Raw genomic sequence first — 27,468 nt, forward strand, 5'->3', positions numbered from 1 at the left:
TATTTTAGGCCTGTTTCTTTCATTTGCTGGGCAATTAATTTCATCTTGAGACAGCAAAAATCTTAGCACAGGGTTTTGGCTAAGATGAATTCAAATTAATCATAGTTTCTCAGAAATAAAATAATAATAATAATAAATAAACTTCATCAGCAGAGTTGACACATAGCCACATATAAAATCTACTTGAGTAATCAATTACTAGGTATTAATTAATTCTTACCAATTCAGTTTATTTTTTTAAGTATTAAATACTTACTATGTATAAAGAGCCTTCTGCTAAGTTCTAGGAGATATATAAAGATTAAATAAGATTGAGTCTTATTTAAGACTCCTAAAAGAGCTCAACTTTCTCCCCATTTAGTCCATTCAGTACTATGATGCTAAAGTGATTTTCCTCAAGGCTTATATGATTATGTCATTCACCTAAGAAGAAATTTCTGTGATTCTCTGTTATCTTTATTACAGAATATAAATTCCACTGATTAGCTTTTTAAGCCCTTCACAACCTTGCTCCAACCCATCTTTCCACACATTACTGCCTCTCATGTATCTATAAGCCAGCCATAGTGGCCTTTCTCTCCTTCACACAGGACCTTCCTCTTTTCTCCTTGCCTTTGCACTAACTTTGTGCCTCTCTATTCCGTGAATACATTGCCTCGACTCTCTTTTCTAATAATGAAATAGAATCTCTCTCTTCAAGATTCTACTTTTAAATATCACCTTCTAGGACTCCTACCAAATTCCTTTTATGACACAGACATGGTATTGATACCCAAACCAGGTAGTTGAAAACAGAGAAAGAAAATTATACACCAATCTCCCTAATGAATATTGATGCAAAAATCTTAAATAAAATATTAGCAAAAAGATTACAGAAAATCATCTCCAGGATAATATACTATGACCAAGTAGGATTTATACCAGAAATGCAGGGCTGGTTCAATATTAGGAAAACTATTAGCATAATTGAGCATATCAATAACCAAATTAACAAAAGCCATAATATCATCTCAATAGATGCAGAAAAGGCATTTGATAAAATCCAACATCCATTCCTATTAAAAACACTTGAGAGTATAGGAATAAATGGACTTTTCCTTAAGATAATCAGTGGCATCTATTTAAAACCATCAGTAAGCATCATATGTAATAGGGATAAATTGGAACCATTCCCAGTAAGATCAGGAGTGAAACAAGGTTGCCCACAATCACCATTACTATTCAATATTGTATTATAAATGCTAGTTTCATCAATGAGTTGAGAAACAGATTAAAGGAATTAGAGTAGATAATGAGGAAACCAAATTATCATTCTTTGCAGATGATATGATGGTATACTTAGAGAACCCCAGAGATTCTACTAAAAAGCAACTAAAAGAAATAATCCACACCTTTAGCAAAATTGCAGAATATAAAAAAACTCCACATAAGTCATCAGCATTCTTGTATATCACTAACAAAATCCAACAGTTAGTTACAAAGAGAATTTCCATTTAAAGTAACTGCCAATAGTATAACATATTTGGGAATCTATCTGCCAAGGGAAAGTCAGGAGCTATATGAGCAAAACTACAAAAAACTTTCCATACAAATAAAGTCAGATCTAACTAACTGGAAAACTATTAAGTGCTCTTAAATAGGTCAAGCAAATATAATAAAGATTACAATACTATCTAAACTACTATTTATTTAGTGCTATACCAATCAGATTCCCAAAAAACTATTTTAATGACCTAGAAAAAATATCAACAAAATTAATCTGGAAGAATAGAAGGTCAAGACTTTCAGGGAACTTAAAAAAAAAAAAAATCAAATGATACTGTACCAGATCTAAAACTATATTATAAAGAAGTAGTCACCAAAACCATTTAGTTTTGGCTAAGAAATAGATTAGTTGATCAATGGAGAAGGTTAGGTTAAAAGTACAAAATAGTCAATAACCTTAATAATTTAGTGTTTGACAAACCCAAAGATCCCAGCTTTTGAGATAAAAATTCACTGTTTGACAAAAACTGCTGGGGAAATTGGAAATTAGTATGGCAGAAATGAGGCATTGACTCACATAACACCATACACCAAGATAAGGTCTAAATGGGTTCATGATCTAGGCATAAAGAATAAGATTATAACTAAATTAGAAGAACGTAGGATAGTTTACTCTCCGACTGTGGAAGAGGAAGGAATTTGTGGCCAAAGAAGAACCAGAAATCACTATTGATTACAAAATAGAAAATGTTGATTATATCAAATTAAAAAGCTTTTGTATAAACAAAATTAATGCAGACAAGATTAGAAGGGAAATAATAAACTGGGAAAATATTTTTATAGTCAAAGGTTTTGATAAAGGCCTCATTTGCAAAATATATAGAGAATTGAATCTAATTTATAAGAAATCAAGACATTCTCCAGTTGATAAATGAACAGGCAATTTTCAGATGAAGAAATTGAAACTATTTCTAGCCATATGAAAAGATGCTCCAAGTCATTATTAATCAGAGAAATGCAAATTAACACAACTCTAAGATACCACTACACACCTGTCAAATTGAGTAAGATGACCAGAGGGGGCTGAATGTTGGAGGGGATGTGGATAAACTGGGACAGTGATACATTGTTGGTGGAATTGTGAATACATCCAATCATTCTGGAGAGTAATTTGGAACTATGCTCAAAAAGTTATCAAACTGTGCATGTCCTTTGATCCAGCAGTGTTACTACTGGGCTTATATCCCAAAGAGATCTTAAAAAAGGGAAAGGAACCTGTATGTGCAAAAATGTTTGTGGCAACCCTCTTTGTAGTGGCCCAAAACTGGAAACCATTGGAGAATGGTTGAATAATTTGTGGTATATGAATATTATGAAATATTATTGTTCTGTAAGAAATGACCAACAGGATGGTTTCAGAAAGGCCTGGAGAGACTTACATGAACTGATGATGAGTGAAATGAGAAGGACCATTATATACTTCAACAACAATTCTATATGATGATCAATTCTGATGGATGTGGCTCTCTTCAACAATGAGATGAACCAAATCAGTTCCATTTGTTCAATGATGAATACAACCAGCAAAAGAACTTTGGGAAATGAGTGTGAACTACTACATAGTATTTCTAATCCCTCTGTTTTTGTCCACTTGCATTTTTTATTTCCTTTACAGGTTAATTGTACATTATTTCAAAGTCCGATTCTTCTTATGCAGCAAAATAACTGTACAGATATGTGTATATATATACATATATATATATATATATATATATTGTATTTAACATATATTTTGACATATTTAACATGTATTGGTCTACCTGTCATCTGAGGGAGGGAGTGGGGGGAAGGAGAGGAAAAATAGGAACCAAATGTTTTGCAATTGTCAAAGCTGAAAAATTACCCATGCATATATCTTGTAAATAAAAAGCTATAATAAAAAATAAATAAATATCACCTTCTACACAAACTCTTTCTTAATCCCTCAAACAACTAATATCCTCCCAAATGTCTTTATATTTAATTACTTTCTGTTTATTGGTGTATTTATTTTGTACAAACATATGTTTATTTGTATATTATTCTTTCATTAGAATGTAAGTTCATTGGGAACAAGGATTATTTCATTTTTTTTTGTTTTTTTTTCTTCCTATTCTGGCAGATAGCTTTCAACTTGATTCTTACCAAAACTTAAAATGCTATGCTCCTATTCATCCAAATTTGAAATCCAACAACTTCATACACAGCCTCAGAACTTACTAATGATAGCCTACTTTAAAACCAAGAATTCCAATATGCTTAAGAGATAACTGGTAAATATAATAGATTTCAAGTGGCTATTTCTCTCCTGATAATATTTCTCTCTGCTACTCTAGGCTAGCATCATTAGATAATGCAAAAGGCTCATTTGGATCTGTATAACATGGTACTTGTAGTCACTGGTGGCCAACAAAATTCTTGAAGTCCTGCCCATATTTCATCTTCATGATCATTCTAAATAATGCCTGATTACAAAGATTGGGTCATCCTTTTTGCCTTTCTGCTTCTGGTTCTTTTCAACCATGTAGCTATAAACAAGTTCATTTAGAGGCTTACTGATGATGGCATCATTCTTCACAAATTTCTGATTGTGGCCACCAAATCCTAGAAAAAGGTTTAACTCCTGACAATTCGTCAACTCTGGCCTGGTAGTAAGTTCTTCCATCTTACTAGGATAAGCACTCACCTCCAACTAAGATATTTGATGATTTTGGCAGGCTCTGCAGAATGGATATTTATCAACTTGAAAGCCTAGAATCTTTTGGATGATCTAGCACTTTTATGTGTTCTCTGCATCAGTCTCCTGATAGTCTGGCAAAACTTCTGTAGTGTGTCCTACTCAGAATTTGAAGAGCTTCTTCTGGTACATAGGGATATCATCCTATATAGGATCATATAATTTTCTGTAATGAGTCCTTTCAAAATAATATCTGGCCTAATTTTGTCACTGGTTGTCAAGGAAGAGATGTATGCTAGAATGGTGGTGCTGTTGGGCTACTAGCTTCTAAGATCAATGTCTCTACTTCCTCCTAACCTCCAATCCTCAGGCTCTCCTCAGTCAGAGTTACTTTCACCAGGAAAGACTTTAAGCCTTCTCATTTTCTACTGGTCAGCAGTAAGGAAAATAATTCCCAGATCAAGTATTAACAGTTATCTCTTGAGAATTTTGTTACAATTTTTATTTCAAAGCTACTGAGTCTTCTCAGGTCCTATATTCTTTAACCCTATACTTTATATTTCCTGAAGGTATTCATAAAATCATGTAGATCAACAGTGTCAAACTCAAATAAAAATGAAGGCTATTAAACAAAACATAATGATCCTTTTTTTGTTTAGTAATTTTTTGGGTTCAACCCTCCCTGACTCCATTTGGGGTTTTCTTGGCAAAGATAATGGAGTGGTTTTCATTTCCTTCTCCAGCTCATTTTACAGATGAGGAAACTGAGGCAACAGACTTAAGTGGCTTGCTCAGGGTCACATAGCCAATAAATGTCTAAGACCAGATTTGAACTCAGGAAGATGATTCTTTCTGACTCCAGCCCTGGTATTCTAACTGTGCCATCTAGCTGAACTAGCAATCAAAAGAGATCTTACAAATCAAGAGTCCTTGATGAGAGTCAAAGTCCATAAATGAGCATCCATTCTCCAATATCTGAACAGCCATAATTACTATAGGGTAATATATGATGATAGTCTTACAATGTCACTTCAGCAACACCCTACAAAACTTTCATGACATTTTGATGCAAATCAATGACTCTGGTCTATAAGAATTTCCCTGGGAAATCTTACTGCCAAATTTGCATATAAGTGATTATAGGTATAGAACTGGAAGAGATCTCAGGGACCATAGATCATGGAGTCCAACCCCCTTCACTTTATAGATGAGGAAACTGAGACAAAAAAAGATGACTTTTCCAAAATCCCATAGATAACAAGTGTCAAAGCAGAAATTTTTAAAAAGTGTATGTATATATATATATTTACTTACATACATATATATATATATATTATAAGAGCAGATTACTATAATTTAATCCTATAATCAGAATAGCCTTATTCATTACCCCAAAAATCCTGTGATAGCTGCCACAATGTAGCAAAGGCTCTTTTGAAAAAGTGCCCACATTACTCTGGCTCTCCTCCCAGATATAATATAGCTTTTGAAGTCAGACCTCACCCTTTCCATAGCTAGGAATCCCCATGCAATGACTTTTTAAACAACCAAACCAGACAATTAAAATCAGAACAAAAGACTTAAATTAAAGAGAGTACAAGGAAAATAGCAAAAAGTTGAATCAGGTCATAAATGTTCCCCAATAAACTCCTGTGTCTCCTCAATACAGCATATAAGATCAGGTAGCTATAGGCAGAGATCTGGAAGGATCCTTAGAGATCATATTAATCCAAGCTCCTCATTTTACAAGTGAGAGAATAGAGATCCAGAAGAATGAATGATTTGCCAAAATCACACTGATCGAATGTGATGAAGTAACTCAGTTCAAACATGGTCTTTCTGCTTAGTTATATTACTAGTCATAGAATATAAAGGCTTGATTTCTTCAGAATTAGAAGGGACTTTCCAACAATCCTGCAAAATAGATAATTATGCAAGTACTATCAGACAGGTAGTGCAATGGATAGAGCCAGACCTAATTTGAAATCTGGCTTCAGACACTTATCAGTTATGTGATCCTGAGCAAATCACCTAATCTTATTTGTTTCAGTTTCCTCATCTAGAAAGTGAACACTCAAGCCAACAAGCATTTATTAAATGCCTACTTGAAGGCAGCTTGGTGATCCAGTGTTCAGAGCATAGGCCTAGAATCAGACAATAACTCTGTGATTCTAGGCAAGTCACTCAGTTTCCTCGATTGTAAAATAGATATAATAGAGTTGTTGTGGGAATCAAATAAGATAATATTTGCAAAGTACTTAGCACAGTGACTGGTATGTAGTTGGTGCTTAATAAATGCTTATTTCTTTCCCTTTCATAATGTGGGTACAATATTATGCTAGGTACTGTGGAAGACACAGAGTTGATACAAGACTTGCTGTGTTCCTTCATGGAGCAAATGGCTATCAGGGGGAATTGATATATACAGAAATGTTTGTTGTATAACTCAATGTTAAGGGGCTTTTTTCTCTCTTAAAATGAAAATCTGTCTCTTTGGTGGTCTTAATTCTACTTTCTTGTATCAATCAGATTGAATATGATCTCAATCAAATTGGAAAGAAACAAAGAGAGACATTCAATGACAGGAAAAGGGAGTTATCTAAAGAGACTGACCTGGAGCTGGAAAGAATCTTGGGAGCTTTTTAGTCCAATCTTCTCATTCTACAGAAGAAAAAAGTGAAGCACATGGAATTTAAGTAATTCATAGCAGTAGGTACACTAAAGATAGAATTTGCATCCAGGTCCTTTGATTCCAGAACCATGATCTTTCTATTGTATGAAACTTCCTTCCATTGGAGAGACTTGGAGACACTATCATGGCCTTTTAAATCTTCTCTTCTCCAAGTTAAGACTGTGCAAGACTATCAACCATACATGATATGATTTCCAATTTTCCAGTGAAGAAGCTAAAGCTCCAAGAAATGAAATGCTCTGCCTTCAGTCCCATGGAGCTAAAACTAGAAGCCTCAAACTCCCAAGTCTCATGCTCTTTCCATTGTAATGTGCTTCCTTTCCTGATTAGGCTTTGTTCATAAGAGCAAAACAAACTGATGAGCACTTTATTCTGCCAGATTCTACCAAAATGTTTATTTCTGCTAGATATGTTTGTTTGATTGGCAAGACTTTCTCAAACAGAAATGTTTGTCTTGATCAATCTGGCAAAACCTTTGTTTGTTAGGACAAGTATGAAGGGTCAAGTATTTTACTCTCAGGTCAACTCTGAAAAACATTTTGTAAAGCGTCACACCCACCAATCTGCCCCAGTATAAATGGAGCTTACTTGGTCCTGCATTCATTAAAATGATGCCTGACTGCACAGACCTTTGAACACCTTTTATACATGGCCCCTTCTCTCCTCTGACCCTGTCACCACTCTGGTACAGACCTTTACAACTCCATGCCTTTATTGGTGGGTCCTCTTGCCTCAAGTCTTTCCCCACTCCAGTCCATCTTCTTCCATTCAGTTATTAAACTATTTTCCTATTATCTTTATATTCAATTAAGCTCCAGTGATTCCCTATTGCTTCCAGGATCAAATACAAATTCTTCCACTTGTCATTTAAAATTCTTCATAACCTATTCCTCTCCTAACTTCCTAGTCTTCTTACGCCTTTCCCCCCCCCCCCCCCCATCCCAATACACAACCTTAAATCAATGAGAGATGCTGGCCTCCTAGATGATCCATGAATAAGATACTCCATCTCTGCACTCAGCATTTTCTGTGGCTGTCCTCTGAAAGCTCTCCCTCTTACTCCTGCCTTCCTTTAAATCCCAACTAAAATCCCATCTTCCACATGAAGCATTTTCCAACTGCTCTTAATTCTAGAGCTTTCCTTCTTTTATTTCGCTTTGATCCTGTGTATAGCTTGTTTGTAAACATTTGTTTGCTTGTTGTCTTCCCTGTTAGATTGTGAGTTCCTTGTGACAAAGGGACTGTCTTTTGCCTCTTTGTGAATCCCCAGTCCTTAGCATAGTGCCTGACACATAGCAGGCATTCACTCAATAAATATTCATCGACTGACTGATTGATTGACTATTTCAATGGCCTCCTGGTGGGTGTACCCTACCTCAAATCTCTTCTGCATCCAGTCTATTCTATGCTTGGTTATCACAGTAGTTTTCCTAAACATGGGTCTGACCATGTCACCCTCTTACTCAATAAATATCAGTGGCTTCCTATCATCTCCAAGATATATAAACTCTTTAATGGATGTTCAAAACCCTTCATAACCTCCCCCTCACAATCTTTACAATCTTCTTACACCTTTCTTTTCCCCTTTTAACTTTTGATCCCTGACCTCTTTCCTGTTCCTTGAACAAGAAACTCTACCTCCAAAATCTGAGCATTTTCTCTGGCTGTCCCTCATGCCTTCAATCTTTGCTTAAAATCCCACCTTGAACAGGAAAGCTACTCTGATCCCTCTTAATTTTAGTTGATTCTTCCTCCATTGATTACCCCCAATTTTCCTGAATATATCTTGCTTGCATATACTTGTTTGTTGTCTCCTTGTTAGATTATCGATTTATTTTTTATTAAAGCTTTCTATTTTCAAAACATATGCAAAGATAATTTTCAATATTCATCTTTGTAAAACCTTGCGTTTCTTCCCTTCCCTTACCCTCTCCCCTGGACAACAAGTAATCCAGTATGTTAAACATGTGCAATTCTTCATATTTCCACAATTATCATACTGCACAAGAAAAATTGAAACAGGAAAAGAAATGAGAAAAAAACAAAATGCAAGCAAACAACAACAAAAGTGAAAAGACCATGTTGTGATCCACTCTCAGTTCCCACAGTCCTCTCTCTGGGTACAGATGGCTCTCTTCATCACAAAGCCATTGGAAATGGCCTGAATCATCTCATTGTTGAAGAGGGCCACATTCATCAGAAATGATCATCATACAGTATTGTTGTTGAAGTGTACAACGATCTCCTGGTTCTTTTCATCTCACTCAGCATCAATTCATGTAAGTCTCTCCAGGCCTTTCTGAAATCATCCTGCTGGTTGTTTCTTATAGAACAATAATGTTCTATAACATTCATATAACATAACTTATTCAGCCATTCTCCAGCTGATGGGCATCCACTCAGGTTCCATTTCCTTGCTGCTATAAACATTTTTGTACATGTGGGTCCTTTTCCCTATTTTATGATCTCTTTGGGATGTAAGCCCAGTAGTAGCACTGCTGAATCAAAGGGTTTGAATGCACAGTTTTATAGCCCTTTGGGCATAATTCCAAATTGCTCTCCAGAATGGTTGGATCAATTCACAACTCCATCAACAATGTATTAATGTTAAGAGGCAGATCAATTCTCTGAGAGCCTCCACAGCTGTGAATCATAGCATCTGAAGGAGTTGCGGGGCAGCCTTTGCTAACACAGGTGTTGCTAACTGGGAATGAGATAAATTGGAGGCAGAAGGAAGAGGAGAAAGGTCAGACTCTCAGTCAGAGAATTCAGAGAACAGCAACTGCCTCTCAGTCTCCTTGTTATCATCCTCTCATAAGAGATTCATTCTGGGTTGGATCTCCAGCAGCCACTGTCAGGTGGCTCCCATGTATTCCAACATATTAATGTCCCAGTTTTCCCAAACCCCTCCAGCATTCATCATTATCTTTTCCTGTTAACTTATCCAATATGAAATATGTATAGTGGTATCTCAGAGTTTAGACTATCAATTTCTTGGAAATGGGGAGAGTCTTCAGCTTTTCTTTGTATCCCCAAACTCACTATGGTGTCTGGTACATGGTAAATACTCTATAAAATGCCTATTGACTTAAATCGACTTGAATCCATTTCCTTTTTTTCTTTTTTTTCAATCTCATTTTGTGACCTGTCGTTGTCTCTTGGTCAAAATATTTTTGAAATAAAAAAACATAGTATGTTACTAGTTATATGATTCCTTTCACATGACTATATCAAATGATTGCTGGCCACATATACCAACATTTTTCACTTTCTGCCTCAGCTTTACAATATGTCAGTCACTTGAACTGCAATTTCAAAAAGTGTTACATTTTAAATTGTGATCACGTTTATGTGGTAAACTATCATTTTATAACATTATCCATAAATTACATCTTTGGGTCATTAAAACAAACCTGTGAGATAGGCAGCTATGGTATTATTCTTATTTTACAGACCAGAAAATTGAGGCTCAGGAAACCTCACTGAAATGACTTTTCTACAGATCTTAAAAAAACAAAACAAAACAAAACAAAACAAAACTTGATCCTAACTATGAATACTGCATAATTGGTTTTTTTCTTAAATTAAGTCACCTTGCAGCAATTAGATGCTTCTCTCCATATGTATTTATTTCAAGGATTTATTCTAAACACTGCACAGAAAACAAATGTTTACATTCTCTTCTTTAGAGGAATCCCTCTCTCCCCCAAGAAAAATTTCTCTAGTATTAAAGATTTGCGAACTATATTTTATTTTTAGAATTCCAACCCTGAGGAAAGGGTGATACAAAAATAATATGTAATCTAGTCCCTGCCCTTGAAGAGCTTATATTCTAAATGGCTCAAGTTCTGTGTTTTGAGGCACAGCAACCTGGACCCCACCAGATAGAGCTAAGATTGAGGAAGAATTTAGAAAAGGCTGCTGGAGCTCTCTTTATCAACCTTCATTAGGAGATTTTTCTCACATCTTTCCCTGCCTCTTATTCTTCTAATCCCAGTAATACTACTTGGCTGCCTAAGAGCAAACCACACTACCCACACTATGTCCTATCTTTCTTCTTCCTCCACCTCCACACTGTTTCTCATCAATCAATATCTGACTCCGACTCACCTTCTCCCTTGCCTGTACTCTCTGGAATTTCCAGTCCATAATTAAGAAACTTTCCTCCACACACGTTTTGGTCCAGTCCAATCAGAGTTCCAATTGTTTTACACATGTGACACTCCATCTCTTGCTTTCATGCCTTTGCCTTGGCTGCTCCTATGCCTGGAATACACTCTACTTCTCTACTTTGCCTCTTAAAACTCCCAATTTTCTTCCACATGCAACTGAAGGGTCTCCTTCAACATGAAACCTCTCATAATCCCCACAACTATTATTTTTTCCCTCCGAAAAATGTATTGCCCTATATTTCATTTTGCAAATATCTCCATATGTACATGTTATCTACTCCAGTAGTATGTAAGTTGGACTTACCTTATATTACATAGGAATGTAAGTAAGCACTAAAGCTTTTTCTTTGCATCTCTAGTACTTATCAGAGTATCCAACAAACATAGATGTTTAATGAATGTGTGTTGATTGATTCTTGGTATAAATCTAAGACTGGGAGTGTCAAGGGCTGAGGAGAAATTCAAATAAAGTGCTTTAGGAAAATCTAATGAAGAAACCCTTTGAATTAAGTGGGTTCAGGAAGGGGACAAAACAGAGAAACTTGAACTAGATCCGGAAGGATAAGAAGGCTTCTGAAAAGCTGAGGCAAAAAGGGAGTATATTCCAGATGTAGGCAATGGTCTGTATAGAAGAAATTATTTCAAGCTTGGGGGGGACGGCTATTGAAATCTGGTGTTTCCAAAAGGTAGTAATATAAACTCTGACTGGAAAGGGAGTTTGCAATCAGATTTTGTAGGTTTTCAAATGTCAGGCTTTATTTTGAAGTGGCAAAGGATTTGGAAATTGAGTATATGCTCATCAGTTGGAGAATGGCTGAATAGGTTATAGTATATGAATATTATGGAATATTATGGTTCGATTAAAAAATGACCAGCAGGATGATTTCAGAAAGGTCTTGAGAAACTTGCATGGACTGATGCTAAGAGAAGTGAGTAGAACCACTGGTACACAATTGCTGGTACACAGCAACAAAATTATACAATGATCAATTCTGAAGGATATGGCTCTTTTCAACAATGAGGAAATTCAGGCCAATTCTAATCGACTTGTGATGGGGAAAGTCATCTGCATCCAGAGAAAGGACTATAGGGACTAAATATGGATCATAATATTCTAGTTTCACCCTTTTTGTTATTTGCTTATTTTAATTTTTTTCTCATTTTTTTCCTTTTCAATCTGATTTTTCTTGTGCAACATGATAATTGTGGAAACATGTCTAGAAGAATTGCACATGTTTAACATATATTAGATTATTTGCTATCTAAGGGAGAGGGTGAGGAAAAGGGAGGGAGAAAAAATTTAGAACACAAGGTTTTGCAAAAGTGAATGTTGAAAACTATTTTTACATATATTTTAAAAATAAAAAGTTATTATTTAAAAAAAACATTTCTCAAATAAAAAAAGAGTTTGTTTTAAAATACAAGGAGGCATTTTAGCAGTAACAAAAATTCGCTGAAGATTGCTTAACATGGTTGAACCTATTTCTGAAGAAAGGTTATTTAGCTGTTACTTAGAAGATAGACTAGAAAGAGAAATCTGGATCCAGAGAAATCAACTGGGCAGCTATCATGGTAGTAGAGTTGGAAGATGATAAAAGTAACTAAGAGTGGAAAGAAGCAGATATATGGGAGACACTATAGATGGAGAGAAAATAGAATCTATAGGATGTGACAGTAGAGTGATTTTGAGGACAAGGGAGAGGGAAAATACAATAATGGTTAGTTTTGAGTTTTCCAGTTTTCTAATCCATAGCAATTTGGAAGCAACAAGATATTACAGAAGTAGAAATGCTGAGGGCTACAAGAAGTTACAGGTGACAATAAGGGAAGATATAGGAAAACCATTAAAAGCGGACACAGAACTCAATTAATATAACTTTGCGGGCCTGTTGAGTATAGGAGCAAGCAGCTTCATAACCCTCCTTAATAAGCCCCATAAATACTATTTTCTTATAGCATAGTATAGTAATGGATAATAAGAACTTATAATTCTTTAACACCTTCAAGTTTGTAAAAATGCTTTACTCATAATATAAATAGTGTAAATATTATCACTGTTTTATACAAAAATGAAGTATAGAAAGATTAACATTTGCCCTAATTCTCATAGCTATTAAGGTGAGATTCAAACTAAAGTTCTTTCTTTGAGTCATCAAGAAAAATCCACCTTTAAAAAAAATTTTGTTATCTTAAACAAGAAAGGGATCTCAGGGTTTTAAAATCCCAATTGAAGAAGCAATTCATAAGGAATTTGGGGGAAAACTGAAAAAATAGTTTGATGGAAAATTGGATTGATCTTATCTAAGTATAAAATAGTGACATAAATTTTAAAAAGTTAGAGAAAAATGAAGGAAGTACATCTCAAACATATTATTAGGAGAAATAATTCACAACCAAATAATAGAAGAAATCACAAAAGACAAAATATATATATATATATAATTTAAAATATAGTAAAATGTAAAAGATTTTTCATGAACAAAATAAATGCAATCAAAATAAGATGATAAAATATTGAGTAGAATCAAACCTTTGACTCAAATATCCTAGCTAAAAGGCGGATATTCAAGACATATATAAAATTTACACAAATATCTAAGACTAAAATTCATTTTCCATTAGATAAAGGATTAAAGAGTCATGAAATTTTCCAAAACATTGGAAATCATTGTCAATAGAATACAAAAATTATCATCATTAATAATATGGTAAGAAATGAAAATTAAATTAAAACAACTTTAAGGTTTCATCCCATACTCAAAAAATTTGGCAAAGATGAGAGAAGACACATAATGTGCTAAGAAATGGCACATTAATGCATTGTTTCTGAAGCTATGAATTAGACTGATCATTTTTTAGAACAATTTGGAGTTATATGAAAAAAGTTGCTAAACTTTTCATATTCTTTGTACCCCTTACTGGGCATATATCCAAAATAGTCAATGATCAAATACTTTGGAATATATCAAAATATTAATAATGTACTTTTTATGGTAGCAAAATGTTGGAAAGCTGGGGATAGATGAACAAATTATGGTATGTAATTTATGCATCAACAAGAATTAAGAATTCAGAGAAATGTGGGAAGACATAAAAATTTATACTGACTAAGGAAAACAGAAAAAAGGGAAAAAAAATCAGAATGACTTATAATAATGTAAATGGAAAGAAAGAACATTAAAAAGAAGTTAAAAGCAGTAACTGAAATGTGTGTCTTAATTTACAGGAAAGTCTACTCAATCTCTCTTCCCAACCCAACCCCTATACCACTAGAAAAAAATTAAATATATTCTTAGAGGATGGGGTGGTGGCAGAATACTTAAACTCTAAACACAATGGCTGCTTTTTGTGACTGACCAAATCAGTTTTCCAGACAACACTATGCCTTCTACTCCATACATCTAGGAATATTGAAGAGAATGCAGCTTAGAGTTGCAGCTGGAATAATTTTCTATGTAGCTTTTTGACTCCTTAGCTGTCACCTACTGAAATTTTGCCTCTGTTGCTGTCAATCAGTTAGGTCTGCCTCCTGGTCCTTTTAGCTCCATTTCTATAAAAATGAATCACAGCCAGTCTCCATATAACTATAACTCTGCCCCTATAGTTGTTGACTGGCCTCTGGCTTCTTTTTTTCCTTCTACTTCTGCTTCAAGTAAATGTTCTTTTAGAATCAGACTTCCCACCCAACTTTGTAGTTGGGAGAGAAGTGAGGGAAAGAGGATAGTGACATTATTACTTTAGAGTTAAGTCTTTCACACACCATTTAAGTCACATGCCTGGAGTTATTCATCTTTTTCTTTTTTCTTTTTTTGCCTGCGTCACAGGTTCCTCCTATATGGTCCTCAAAGGGCCCCTTACACAGCTTCTGTAGGATCTTTTTATCTCATCTATCTTCCTAGGTGAAGTATTTCTTCCTTAAGCTTCCAATACTGATTTATTTTTGTATTACCTTTTTGTATTTCTCCTTCCTTCCCTCCCTCCTTCTTTCCCTCCTTCCTTTCTTCCCTCCTTCCTTTCCTCTTCTTTCTCCCTTCCTGCCTTCCTTCCTGCCTTCCTTCCTGCCTTCCTTCCCTCTTTCCTTCCTTCCTTTCTTCCCTCCTTCTTTCCCTTCTTCCTTCCCTTCTTCCTTTCTTCATTAGTGCTTTAATTTTTTAACTTTTTAAAATTTTATTAATATATCTGTTCATATATTACGTACATTTACAGATTATTCCCACTTTGTGAGAGATTTTTTGAAACAATAATAAACTAATAATACAATGACTTCATGCAGATGCTTTCTAATTTGTTAAACACACACATATCCCCACTTTTGATGGTGCTTTCAATTCCCATGATTCCTTGCCATATAAATGTTCTAGAATCTTAAGAAAAGGTCAAAATGGAGAGAAGACAGCCACAAACAATGAGTGTCCTGATGGCATTCTTGATGTCCCAGGAAAGTCCTTATCCTTAGGAGAACTTCAAGGACCTATGATTTCATGGATATAAGATTCCTTCCAATGTTCAAGATCACATCTCTCTGTGTCCTAGTGAACTGTCTGTATGAGATAGTTTTGAGAGAAAAACGTCATTACCATGTTTCAAGTTTTCCGATTTTGAAGTACAAAATCTAAAACCATCTATAATGGTTAAATTAGAGAGGAATTGGGAAGGAGAAATTATTTTTCACCACATGGGATATATACCAAGGATGCAAAGGATAGTTCAGCATCAGGAAAACAATCAACAGAACTGTTGCTGTTTCCAGCTCCATCCTTCTCAAGGACTCTTGAGCAGAATTCTAGTTGGTAGTTTGTGCCTACTTTTGTGTTAAAGTCACCCAGAATTATGAGCATGTCCTCTTTCAGCATATTGATGATTTGGCTCTCTGAGTCTTCATAAAATGTTTCTTTGACTTCATCAGGGTTCATCATGGTGAGAGCATATATCCTGGTAATAATTGTATGGCACTTTCCTGCCAGTGGCAATCACATTGTCATAAGTCTTTTCATAACATTCTGTCATTCATTTCTTTTAGTAGGCATATTAGCTTTTTGACTAGACTAGTTTTGATTGCATAGCCTATGCTAGTTTCAAGGCAACTCCATTTCACTATGGCCACTCCAGAAAAATGTGTATTCTATTCCAATTTCAGCAAGCTGGCCTTTATTTGCTAACCTTATTTCACCTAAGACTGCTGTTTAGGTGTGTTAGGTGTGATACCTGCTGAGTTCTCTGGCAACAAGAGCTATTCATCTTTCAAGTCTACTGGATTTGGTGTTTCATAAGTATGCATACATTCCATGAACCAATGGTGAGTGGAATAATCTTTGTAAAAGTTTTGTACAATTTTTACTTTTGACCACAGAATGGGATCCCAATCTCCCTCAGTAAGCAAGCCAGGGTTAGAGAAGCAATTTTTAGGTCACCTTTTCTAGCCCTTTTCTCATGACAGGAGGTGAGCAATACAGTCCTTCAAAAAGGCTGCTCAGACACCCAAGAGGATGTTGAATACCAATGCTGCTTCCAGTGAAAAAACAATTCTGTGTTCTGGGCCTTTGATGTTCAGGGATGGGCTGTAAGAACTCCATAGAGCTTACTTCTGCTGCCTTAGTGGCTATTGAAACAAATTTTTCTCATCTACCCATTCTGTGGGATGAAGTCTTCACATGCTATTTCACTAAAAGGTTTAATGTCCCCTCAGTTATCCTCCATAGTTTAGCCTATCTGCTAAAAATAATTTACTGGGTATGTTCATTGTGCTTGCTACAGGTTCTTGGAGCCACAAATGAGAGCTGGGTGTATCAGATGGATACCACAAGATAGAAAGCAGCCCTGAAAAAGCAGTCAACAGCCTTTACACTAGAGGTATTAGTCTTCTCTGAACAAAATCAACACTCGATAGACAAATTAATATATTGTTGGTGAAGCTCTGGAATGATACAACCATTTCAGAAAGCAATTTAGAATTATGCAAATAGAGTGATTAAAATGTCCAGTCTTTGAACCAAAGATTTCATTGCTAGGTGTATACACTACAGAAGCCATTAACAAGAAGACAATTCCCATATATTCCAAATAATTTTTATATTAGCTAGAAATGGCTAACTGAATTATGGTACATGAATACAGTGAAATATTACTGTCCTATAAGAAATCATGTATGTGATAAATACACAGAATCATGGAAAGAGCTATAGAATTGATGCAGACTAAATTAAACAGAATTGAGAAAACAATATGCACAGTAATTTTGTTTTTCAGTTGTGTACAACTCTTTGTGATTCCATCTAGAGTTTTCTTGGCAAATATACTAGTCTAATTTGCAATTTCTTTTTCCATGTCATTTTTCAGATGAGGAAAGTGAGGCAAACAGTCAAGTGACTTACTCAGGACCAACTCTAAGGCCATATTTGAATTCACAAAAAATGAGGCTTCGTGATTCCAAGCACACCATTCTAACCATTGTATCACCTAGCTGCTCACAGTAACGACAACAATGTAAATGCAAGGACCAAAAATCAAAAGTAAATATAATAAAGTTATAAAGACTAAATAGGACTCAGGTGAAATATGAGAAGACACCCCACGAAGGTAGGAGAGCTACAGGTGTTACATATTGCACATGTTTTCAGGGGTTTTTTTTTCTGTGTATTGATCAGTCATGAGTCTTTTTTCCTCTCTAAAAATACTATGTGTCATATAGGATAATACTCTGGAAGGGGAAAAAGGAAAGTTATTTGGATTAATTAATCCAAATATAGTGATATAAGAAACAAGATATCAATAAAACTAAAAAAAAAGTTTTATTGATGTCACAATAATATTTCAGTATCTTCTCTTCCTTCCCTCACCTTCTAGCCAAAATACTTTATTATCACAAGATATAACAACAATTAAACGGTATAGTGGATTCCCATGTTGAATTTGAAATCAGGAAGATGTGAGTCCAAATAATTCCTCTAACATTTACCAGTTATGTGATAATGAGTAAGTTATTTGCATTCCCATTGCCCTTGGTTTTCTATAAAATAGTAATGGTGATAACCCTGTCACAAGTTGTTTTGAACATGTAGAAATCACTTTGCAAATTTTAAATTACTTTATGAATGAGTCATTATCATTTAATAAGTAAAACCATTTTATACAATTCTGTCAACCTATGCAGTGACTGTTAACATGTAAGGCACTCCTTGTCTCTATAAAGAGGAGGGGAATATATTTATCCTCTAAACTGTAGAATCAAGACTGACCATTGTACAGTCGATATAAGGTTATCTATTATCTGAGTTCAGCTATCTTTTAGTGTCATTTTTGCTCCTATTACTGTAGTTAGTGATCTCTTAGTTCTGCTTTCTTCATTTGATATCAGTTAATTAAAATCATCCTATATTTTTTCTGAATTCTTCCTATATATTATTTCTTATGGGACAATAGTATTCCATATTCATGTGAGATGATTTATTCAGTTATTTTCCCCAGTATGTAGATATCTCACAATAATTATATAATTTAAAAAACAACAGATTGGTGCTTTAAAGAGGAAAGCCTCAGTTACCTAGAAAACTCAGTTCTTGGGATCATCTCCTTTCCATGCCCAATAAAAGAGGTGTGACTGTAGTCACCCCTGCTTCTTCACACAGTCAAACCAACCTCTCTTCTTGAGAGCAGCTCTAGATGCAAACATTTGCTTCAAGGGCCAAGATGTGGATGTTCTGGCCTTGCTTTCCTCCCAATGTTCACATTTGTTTAACAGTTTAGCATTGTTTGTATTATACTGTTTGGAGACTGGGGGGGTGGATTGAGGGGGAGAAGGAAGGGGAGGGGGGAAAGAACCACACCAAGAAGCTCCATGCTTTAAATTTGATCCTCAGCCTCTATAACAAATGACCTTTCTTCTCCTTAGGCCAGTTTAAAAAAACACACCTTCCCATGGCTGTTGTTAATTCCTCAATGACAGAGCCCCAAATGGAGGGACCAGGGAGACATTCCGGTTGCTTAGGTGAATAATAAACATGTGATGAGTGTGGAAACCTGGATTTATGCAGGGGAATGTTGTTGCTGTTGGTTTCCCAGTGCTCTTTCCTGTGGCGTCGTCTGTTTTAAGTCACACAAACATAGGACCAGCTTAATTATCACTCCATCAAAGATGCTGGCTTAGTTGGGAGGCAGCAAAAGAAAGGGAGAGTGTTGGGAAAGGAGGAGGAATTGGAGGTCGTCATCATATCTAAAGTTCCTCCCAGAGACAATGAAAGCCACAACTGACAGATCTTTAGGAGGAGAATAGACAACAGGGGAAATGAATTCGTAGGGTTAGAGAAGTGGCTCCTCTGCTTGGTTTAATTGCTATGATATGGGCTGTATAAATGAGTTTCAAGTTGGAATAGAGTTAAAAGATTTTTATGGCTGAGCCTGCTGGGAAAATGAAATAATAATGTTGTCCTAGTATGAGGATTTTAGAATTGATCAGCAAATGGGGCCAAAGAGAACAAGAAGAAAAGATTAAAACAGAGAAAGACACACCCAGAGGAAAGCTTGTTTGAAGCCTCTGGTAGCTTCCTAAAAACTATCTTAATCTCTATTTCTGGAAGTCAGTAAAAGAAACAGAAATTAGTGAGAGAAAATGATAATATATAGACACATTTTCATGCTGTGTATGTTAGCTATATAAATATTGTGTGTTTGTGACTATAGCAATGCAGAAAGTACAAGTGTGTATTTAGCTTTAAGCTTTTAGCCTTAGAAAGGGCATTTAAGCCTTAACATAAACTACATGCTTAAACATTTTCATGCAGTTTAATTTTTCTGTCATGTTCCACTTTAGATACATATATATGTGTGTGTGTGTGTGTGTGTGTGTGTGTGTGTGTGCTTAATATGTGGTGAGTTTTGCAGGGGTTATGTGTGTTTTATGGGAGTTGTTCTTTTGCAATTGTACTCTGTGTGTGTGTGTGTGAATGAAGTGACTCATTAACTGAATACGAGATCTTTAGGGTGTAAATTATGTGTGTTTAGCTAAGTGGAAAAAAATTGGGCTTGGAGAATATGAATCTATTAGGGGATTGCATGTGTCTGTGAGATATTTGTGTGTATGTGAACCACGGTCTTGCATTGGAAATTTTTTGTAGTCTTTAACTACAAAAAAGAACAAATCTGATCTCCCAAAATGCCTAGGGAAGTGGAATTTCTTTTCCTCAGAATGGGAACTGTTGCCGGATTCCTTGGAAACTCTATATCCAAGTCTGGCATTTTGAGTTTTCCCTGGGAAGCTTTTGCAAGCCACTTCAAGGTTTGTTCCAGGTAATGAAGGTAAGGGGGCCTGGAGGCCAGAAAGGACGGAGAAATGAGCAACAGTCACAGATACATGGCTGAATTTTAACGTTCTTGGATGAGAATTAGGTGACTTGATTCTTCCTCAGTTCTAACTTTGCTAAATGCCTTTGGATGAGTCCTTTATCTCCATTTACAAGAGCAACTAAAATTAGTAGGCAACACCTGCCTTCTGCTTCCCTCTCAGGGATACACTAAACAATCAGGATTAATGAGATAATGGGCCACAATCGGCTAGGTGAGTAAACTGGTTTAGGGAAGTTATTAACCCTTTCAATACAATAGGGTACTTTTTAGTTCATAAATGGTACAGTGATGGTCTGAAAAAATAAGGCTACTTTGTAATTCATTAACATGTTCACCAAGATCTGGTTTGTGTTGATCTTGTTTTGTTTTGTTTTTCTTTTAAATATAAAGTGTCAGTACCTGCCAAAATATGAGACAATCCTATGGGATGGGAGCATTGTTGGACTTGATGGGTTACTGAAGGGAATGCCTCAGGACAGGATGGAAAGTTTTGGCCAGCTGTTTAGAATAGGGGAACAAGGATTAGTGCTTCAATATTGCTGCCCTTTTTTACAAAACGTAAGAGACTGAAAGCTGGAAGGACCTTGCAGAGCAGCTTCTTCAGCTGAGGAAACCGAAAAGGCCTAGAAAGGCTGTATGACATATATGAGCCAGGTCCCCCATCCATCACTCTTCCCATGGAGGAAACTGAGAAGTAAAGCAGAGATTGACTGCAGTCCGTCATTGCGCTGGGATGTGAGCCCGAGTTTTTTTACTCCATTATTCTTTGCAGTACCCCACGCTCCCTTAAAAGTTTCCCTGTAAACTAGTGTCTGGATTACAGAATGTGTCCCCACGTAGATGTCTCTTTGAGAGGGAGTCTTTACGAGGGTGGAGGGAGAGAGAGAAAAGCCGCGGTCCGGCGGGGTCCCGGCAGTGGGGGTCCCGAGAATAAGAGCCTGTGCGTCTGGGTGCGGCGCTCCCCGCCGGGAAGAACTAGGCTCGAGGGCAGAGTGCGGGCAGGGAGCCGGTGGTGGGTGTGTAAGGGGGAGGGGGCCGAGAACCTCCCCTCCCCAGGCGTGCTCGGGGTTAAGCGAAGGAAGTCTCTGAGCAGCAGCTGCCTCAGTCCGATACCCGCTCCTCTCCGCGGAACCCGCCGCAGCCCGGACCCTCCTCGAGGCGCCGCGCGCCCCTGAGTGTCCTAGTTCCCCGCGACCCTTTCACCTCGCACGCGGGCCTCGCCCCGCCCCACCCCACCTCGCCTGGGGGCCGAGAGCTCCGCAACCCGAGGGGAGGAGGGGGAAACTAGAGGAGACTGGAGGGAAGGACGGCGGGGGATTGGGGGGAGGGGGAAACCGCTCGGCCACTAGCGCCCTCGCAGCGGCCCGCAGGCTCGGCCCGGGGACGCGGGAGCTCCTTTCCAGCAGCCCGTGGTGAGTACGGAGACCGTCACCCCTTCCCTCCCGCGCGCATTCTCACACACACGCGCGCGCCTCCCACGCGCGCACGCTGGCCTCGGGTTGGGGAGGTGGAACAGAGTAAGTAACAACTGGGGGACGAGGGGTCATGGGTCTCAGACTAGAGGGCGAACCTCTCGGGCTTCCCAAACCTCGCATCCCAGGCGAGTAAGGCTGCTTTTCCTCTAAAAAAACAAAACCAAACGCTGCCCCGGCGCGCGCCCTCCAACGCCTCCAGCGGGGTACGGAGGCTGCTTCGGGGGCCATTGACAAGCTGCGTCCGCGGAGGTGCGGAGCTGCCCGTGCGCGCTGTCCTCTGGACTGGTGACCCGAGGGGACCGAGTGCGCGGGCTGGGGAGTCGGGGGAGCAGGACGAGCCGGGCGCTCTGCCCGCCCTCCGCGCTCAGCCAGTGCTTGGAGAGCCGGGAGCGGGCTCGCCGCGGGTCTGGTGCGGAGGATCGGGCTTGGTCCGAGGGAGCGTGGCCTGCGGGGCTGCTCCCCCAGCACTGGGGCTTTGCTGAGGACGCCGCAGGTTCCCGAGGTTACTCAGCCACCTCTGCGGACCGGGATAAACCGGGGCAAACCTGGCCCAGGTGGCCCGAGCCGCGTCACTGCTGGGCTCAGGAAAGAGTGGACAAGTGCTGGGCTGGCGAGGGAGGAGGGAACATTGTAGGACGCTGCCCCTGATCCGGCTGGCGGCCGAGTGCTGACAGGCGCCAGGTGCGGAAACCTTGCTGCGCCCGGAGACTGCTGGGGACGGAGGGGAGAGCGGGCCGAGTCCGCCCCCACTGCCGCAGGAGGACCGGCGCGGGGAAGGTGAGCTTGCGGAGACCAGAGCCTGCTGCCAGGCGCGGGCCCGGGAGATGCTAGGACGAGTTGTCTCTGCTAACTCCTAGGAGTCAGCAGAGAAGCGGACGTTCTTGCCTCTTAGAAACTCGCCTCGGATAGAAAAAGCCGAGGGCAGTGGTGTCCTAGCTGGTGACGCTTCTTCCCTCTACCCTCTTAGGGGTGTCAGATTGTTGCCCTAACCGCCGCTTATTATTATTATCATTTCCCTCCCCGGCCGAGAATGAGACCCCGAAACAACTGGTATTTGTTACGCAGAACCTGGTGACGAGAGGTGCTTATCAAAAACGCTGGCTTGGTCTGTGTATCTGCTTCTTTTTGAAACTTATTATTGTTAAAATGAAGAAAACAAAGAACGGGATTTTATGCCACGATCCAAAATCCTGTTTGTTGGTTTTAGCTCGTGAAGTTTTGTTTTTGTTTTTCCTGCCCAAAATAAATAATTTAGTGCTACACAAGTTATTTAAGTGCAAATACATGAGTGCAAAAGGTCGGATAACTAACTCCCTCTCAAACCAACTACTTACTGCTGCAGAAAAACAGTAAAAACAGCCTTGGGGTGAAAGCACTTGCACCCCCAGAGCCCATAACTCCTTTTCTGTTGATGAAGTGTTAGGGCAGTTCCAGGGTCTCCGCACTGAGAGAGGTGAAACTGACCATGCGGGTTTGGAAATCTAAAAATAAAACTCACGCTGAATTTTATGAACACAATGTTGAGAACTGCTACATAATCTTTAATTACCTTTTTAACAACAACAAAAAAATTACAGCACTTCCATATAAATCACAAGTGTTTCAGTGACGTTTAATTACCTGATGCAGTGAAATGAGTTAATACCGAACCTGCATCCAGAGCTGTTCTTAAGGCTTAGGGGAATTTGAGAGTGATTTACAAACATCAAATCAGCTTTTGAGTGTTAAATTATGTCTGAGTTAGGGAATACCTTCCAAAGGAAATTATTGCCCAGGGTACAATTGCTGTGGTTTTTTTTTTTTTTTAATATTCCATTCATGTAATAGTATATTTCTCCTCTACTGAAATTTTCATTGTTAAATTACATATGTGCAGCCAATAAAATGTTTTGGGTTTGCTTAAAATTTATTAACAGGCCCTTGCAAACATTTAATTCTCTAACATTGTAACTAACAAATTGGCTGGGAGGACATTTGAGCAAGGTTCAAAGCCGTTCTGTACTGGATGCACGAATCTCTGCTTCCCTCTTTTGAAATAATCTACATTCAAAAATTTTTTCTCAAACCATCTTTCCCCCTGTTTTTGTTAATCTTTCTCTAATCTGTAAATCCAATACAAATATAAGCTGCTATTATTAAGATTTTTTGGCTTTTTAAAATCTTTTCTCTCTTCCCTGCCCATTCCCAGGTTTCCTCTTGCAAGAGTACCTGAGTTTTTAGATGTACAGTTTTATTTGTTTTCTGATCTGAAAAAGATACTTAATTTGGATGGCCACTGAAGGCAGATTTGAGGTTTCTTTGAAAGCAACTACAATTAGCTTTTTGATATATATAGCAAGTAACTAGATTTAAAAACGCTCTAAGATAGATCCTCAGTTAAAAACCCTATATGAAATCATGAGAAGATTCCCAGAACAGCCAGGGGGAAAAAAGAAAGAAAAAAATAGACATTACAGTAATGAATGTTTTCTGAAACATTTTTAATTCCTCATTTAATTCAGAATTTTAAACATAGCTTTGTGATAATATTTTATACTTTACTAGATAATAGTTTTCTTTATTTACCTCTCCTTGAGCTTTTCTTGCCTATATATATGTATGTGTATATATATATATATATATATATATATGTATATATATATATATGTGTTTGTGTGTGTGTGTATTTGTATACATCCATGGAAGACCATTTGATATTTCTATATATATTTATAATGACCCAAATGTCTTAGTGTGATTTTTAATTGCACTAAGACTTTTGGGACGCATGGTATATGCACATTTTTTTTCTAACTATGTGTGTATGTATAGACATACACATAATTCTAACTATTAACTTACTAAAGGAAATCAACATGTGTGGCATAAATTGTATCTTCTTTAAATTTCATAATCTCCTGTCTGAATGATTTGTAAAGAGCTCACAAAATGTCTTGGTTTGGGGGCTTATATCATTCTCATTTGGCCAAGTACTAAAGCAATGATGTTGGCAATATTTCGCATTATTTCTGTTGTTTTAACTGCTAAGGGATTGTTAGCCATATTCAAGAGAATTAATAAATCAAATCAAGCTGTTATTGGAAGTCTGAAAATAGCATTTGCAAAATGCATTTTTTTTAAATGGGTGCGCTTTCAGTCTAGGGTGAACGTGTCCTTGTGTAGACACAAGTGGAGCTGTGTAAAATGTACACACTCAACTTGTGTTCATTTTAAAAGGGCATGTGCTCCCAACTACAAGATCTGTTCTTGCTGGCAAAGAAGAAGCCAGTTTCCTTATTTTTTCAGTTACCTTTCCAAAGATAACTTTGGTCAAAGACAAGAGACAAGTTTTGCTAAGATCTGACTGGAACTAGCTCTGATGGGATTTTGTGGCCCTGTGAACCAACTTTCCCCACCCCTTTACCAGGCTTCTGCTGCCAGATGTTTTTTAGGTGTCCTCAGCTGGAGTGCCCAGTTAGACGCTAATTAGCCTCACCATAAACTCCTTGTATAATAAAGTCACAGGTTGTTATGCTTAATGTGTGGAATTGACTGCAGATTATGATGACTCTGAGCAGTGGAAAAAAATGCTCTCTGTAGTCATGAGAAAATGAGAGATGTGAAGTGTTGTTGTTGGGGGGGGTTAAATGATAGGGGAAGGGGTGGCATTCAATTGGGATCATAGAACTTTGAGCTACCTTAGTGGTCATGCAGTCCAATCTCTTTATTTTAGTGTTGAGGAACTTGAGAGAGGGAAAGCTTCAATAGATAGTAAGCAGCATTGCCCAAAACAAATCTAGGTTTTCAATACTGTTTCCTTGCATGCATACCACCTTTTCTTAGTGGGCAAACAAAAGCCCTCAGCAATGAAATATTTTATATAGAGAACTATCCATACATTCTTTTCTCTAGAGTACACGTAGTGAAAAAGCAGTGAAATGTCATGGCAGTAGCACCAGACTTGGAATCAGAACACATCCTGCCTGGGTGGCTTTGGTCAAAAAGCAAAAAATAAAAAATAAAATAAGATTTACAAGAAGAGAAGGAGATTGTGACAATTTTTTGTGTTGAAATGTATGATTATACAGCACATGGAGAGAAGGTCATCAGTAAAGAATAGTAGTTGGTGTAAACCTCAGTTTCCCCATTTGTAAAACAAGATAATGATTCTAACATTCCCCATCTCATGGGCGTTTATGGAACAAGTCCTATGTAAGTCCTGAGGCCCTTCAGAAATCTGAGCTGCGGTTATTATTGGATTATTATTAAAATGTATAGTTAAAACATTACAAATATAGATAACAATGCCTGCTGGTTCTGGCAACGCAGCCCATTATTTTTCTACATTATGAAAGATGGAACAGTACATAGGGAAGGAGAGAAATTATGTTTCCCAACTGGATTTGGGAGATTAAACAAAGACTCCTAACTTTGTACTTTCTACTGGCATTAACCTTTCTGCAAAAAAGGAAAGAAAAATTGGAGAGTCTTTTTTAAAAGCAGGGTAGTGCATAAACTAGTATGGTTTCTCTTTATCTCTAGTGTTGCTGGGCTTAAGTGTTCCAATAGTCAATAACTCCCAAGGCAGAAAAACTCAACAAGAGGGTGCTGCCAGGACAGTTCTCTCTGGTGGCAGAACAAACTTTTTTCCTTTATCCACATCCCCCTACCTCACTCCTTGCCAAGTGTTTAACCCCAGTAAGGACACTGAGCTGTGAAAACACTGAACTGTTGACAGAAAAAGCACATTCACATCCCCCTTCCATCCTTCCCCATCCCATAACAAGTCTTTCCAAAATGGTTCCTTTTTGTCTGTTGCTGTTGTTAGCAGGGAACAGGAAATAATTGGCCAGTGGCTGCCTTAATTCACTTAAGACAATGCCTCATTTTCTTTATTTGCAGATCTTAACTCTTTTAATGGTGTTTAACCAACACCCTGGTTTAGGGTGGGGCTAAGCCCCCTTCAATTAGGTAGGACCTCATTGCAGTGACATCCTGGTGATTGACAATAGCTGCTCACTGGGGACTGACCCTGGGGATCCATCCTTGCCCTCTTTTAATGGAACAGAGCTGAGTAATAATAGCTCACAATTCTGTAGAGTCTTAAGGAGTAACTTGTTTTATAATCTTCATGTGCTGATGAAAATATTTTTAAAGTAAGAAGAATATTATGTTTAGAGAAAAAAAGCAAACTGAAAAACTCTGGTCTGAATTCTTTCTCTATAACCCCTGGCCTACTTATCATCTTATCCATTCATTGCTTTTGTTCACTGTTTACTCTCATTTAAATTGTTTTGGGGGAAAAAAGATGGTTGTGAGCTCTTTGTGCTCACAATATAGGATATTTGGTGCTTTTACTCTTAATAGCTCTATATGTACCGAGTGTTTTAATTAAGAAAGATGTAAAAAGCAAAGGTACTTTTGCTCCTAGGCTCCACTACTGAAATTTGTTAACAGAAGAAAACAAAAACAAGCATTTAGATAAGGGTGTTGTCCCTTATCCGTAAGTCTGAGTACATTCGGAATGTTTTCTTGGAAAGGATATTTGGTGATACCTGATATTTTCACTTGTTTCTTCCATGAAAAAATTGGTACAAATTTAAATTGGCC

At 37.6% G+C, this 27,468-nt stretch overlaps 1 protein-coding gene across 5 annotated transcripts in view; it reads left to right on the forward strand.

Annotated features, from left to right (window-relative positions):
* Positions 1 to 20,231: 20,231 nt before the first annotated feature.
* The window catches only part of EYA2 (EYA transcriptional coactivator and phosphatase 2), a 231,317-nt gene continuing 224,080 nt past the window's right edge, over positions 20,232 to 27,468 (forward strand). Inside the window, exon 1 of one of the 5 annotated variants that reach the window (XM_074288542.1) lies at positions 20,232 to 20,347. In XM_074288542.1, coding sequence (XP_074144643.1) covers positions 20,247 to 20,347 — 101 coding nt within the window. In that variant the 5' untranslated portion in view covers positions 20,232 to 20,246. Of the gene's footprint in view, positions 20,348 to 20,959; positions 21,140 to 21,458; positions 21,817 to 21,886; positions 21,922 to 22,023; positions 22,657 to 27,468 lie in introns of those variants that run through there. The other 4 variants (XM_074288543.1, XM_074288544.1, XM_074288546.1 and 1 more) reach the window with 4 other exon arrangements.

The sequence above is a fragment of the Sminthopsis crassicaudata genome, chromosome 2 (genome assembly GCF_048593235.1).
Source record: "Sminthopsis crassicaudata isolate SCR6 chromosome 2, ASM4859323v1, whole genome shotgun sequence".
Lineage (NCBI taxonomy): Eukaryota > Metazoa > Chordata > Mammalia > Dasyuromorphia > Dasyuridae > Sminthopsis > Sminthopsis crassicaudata.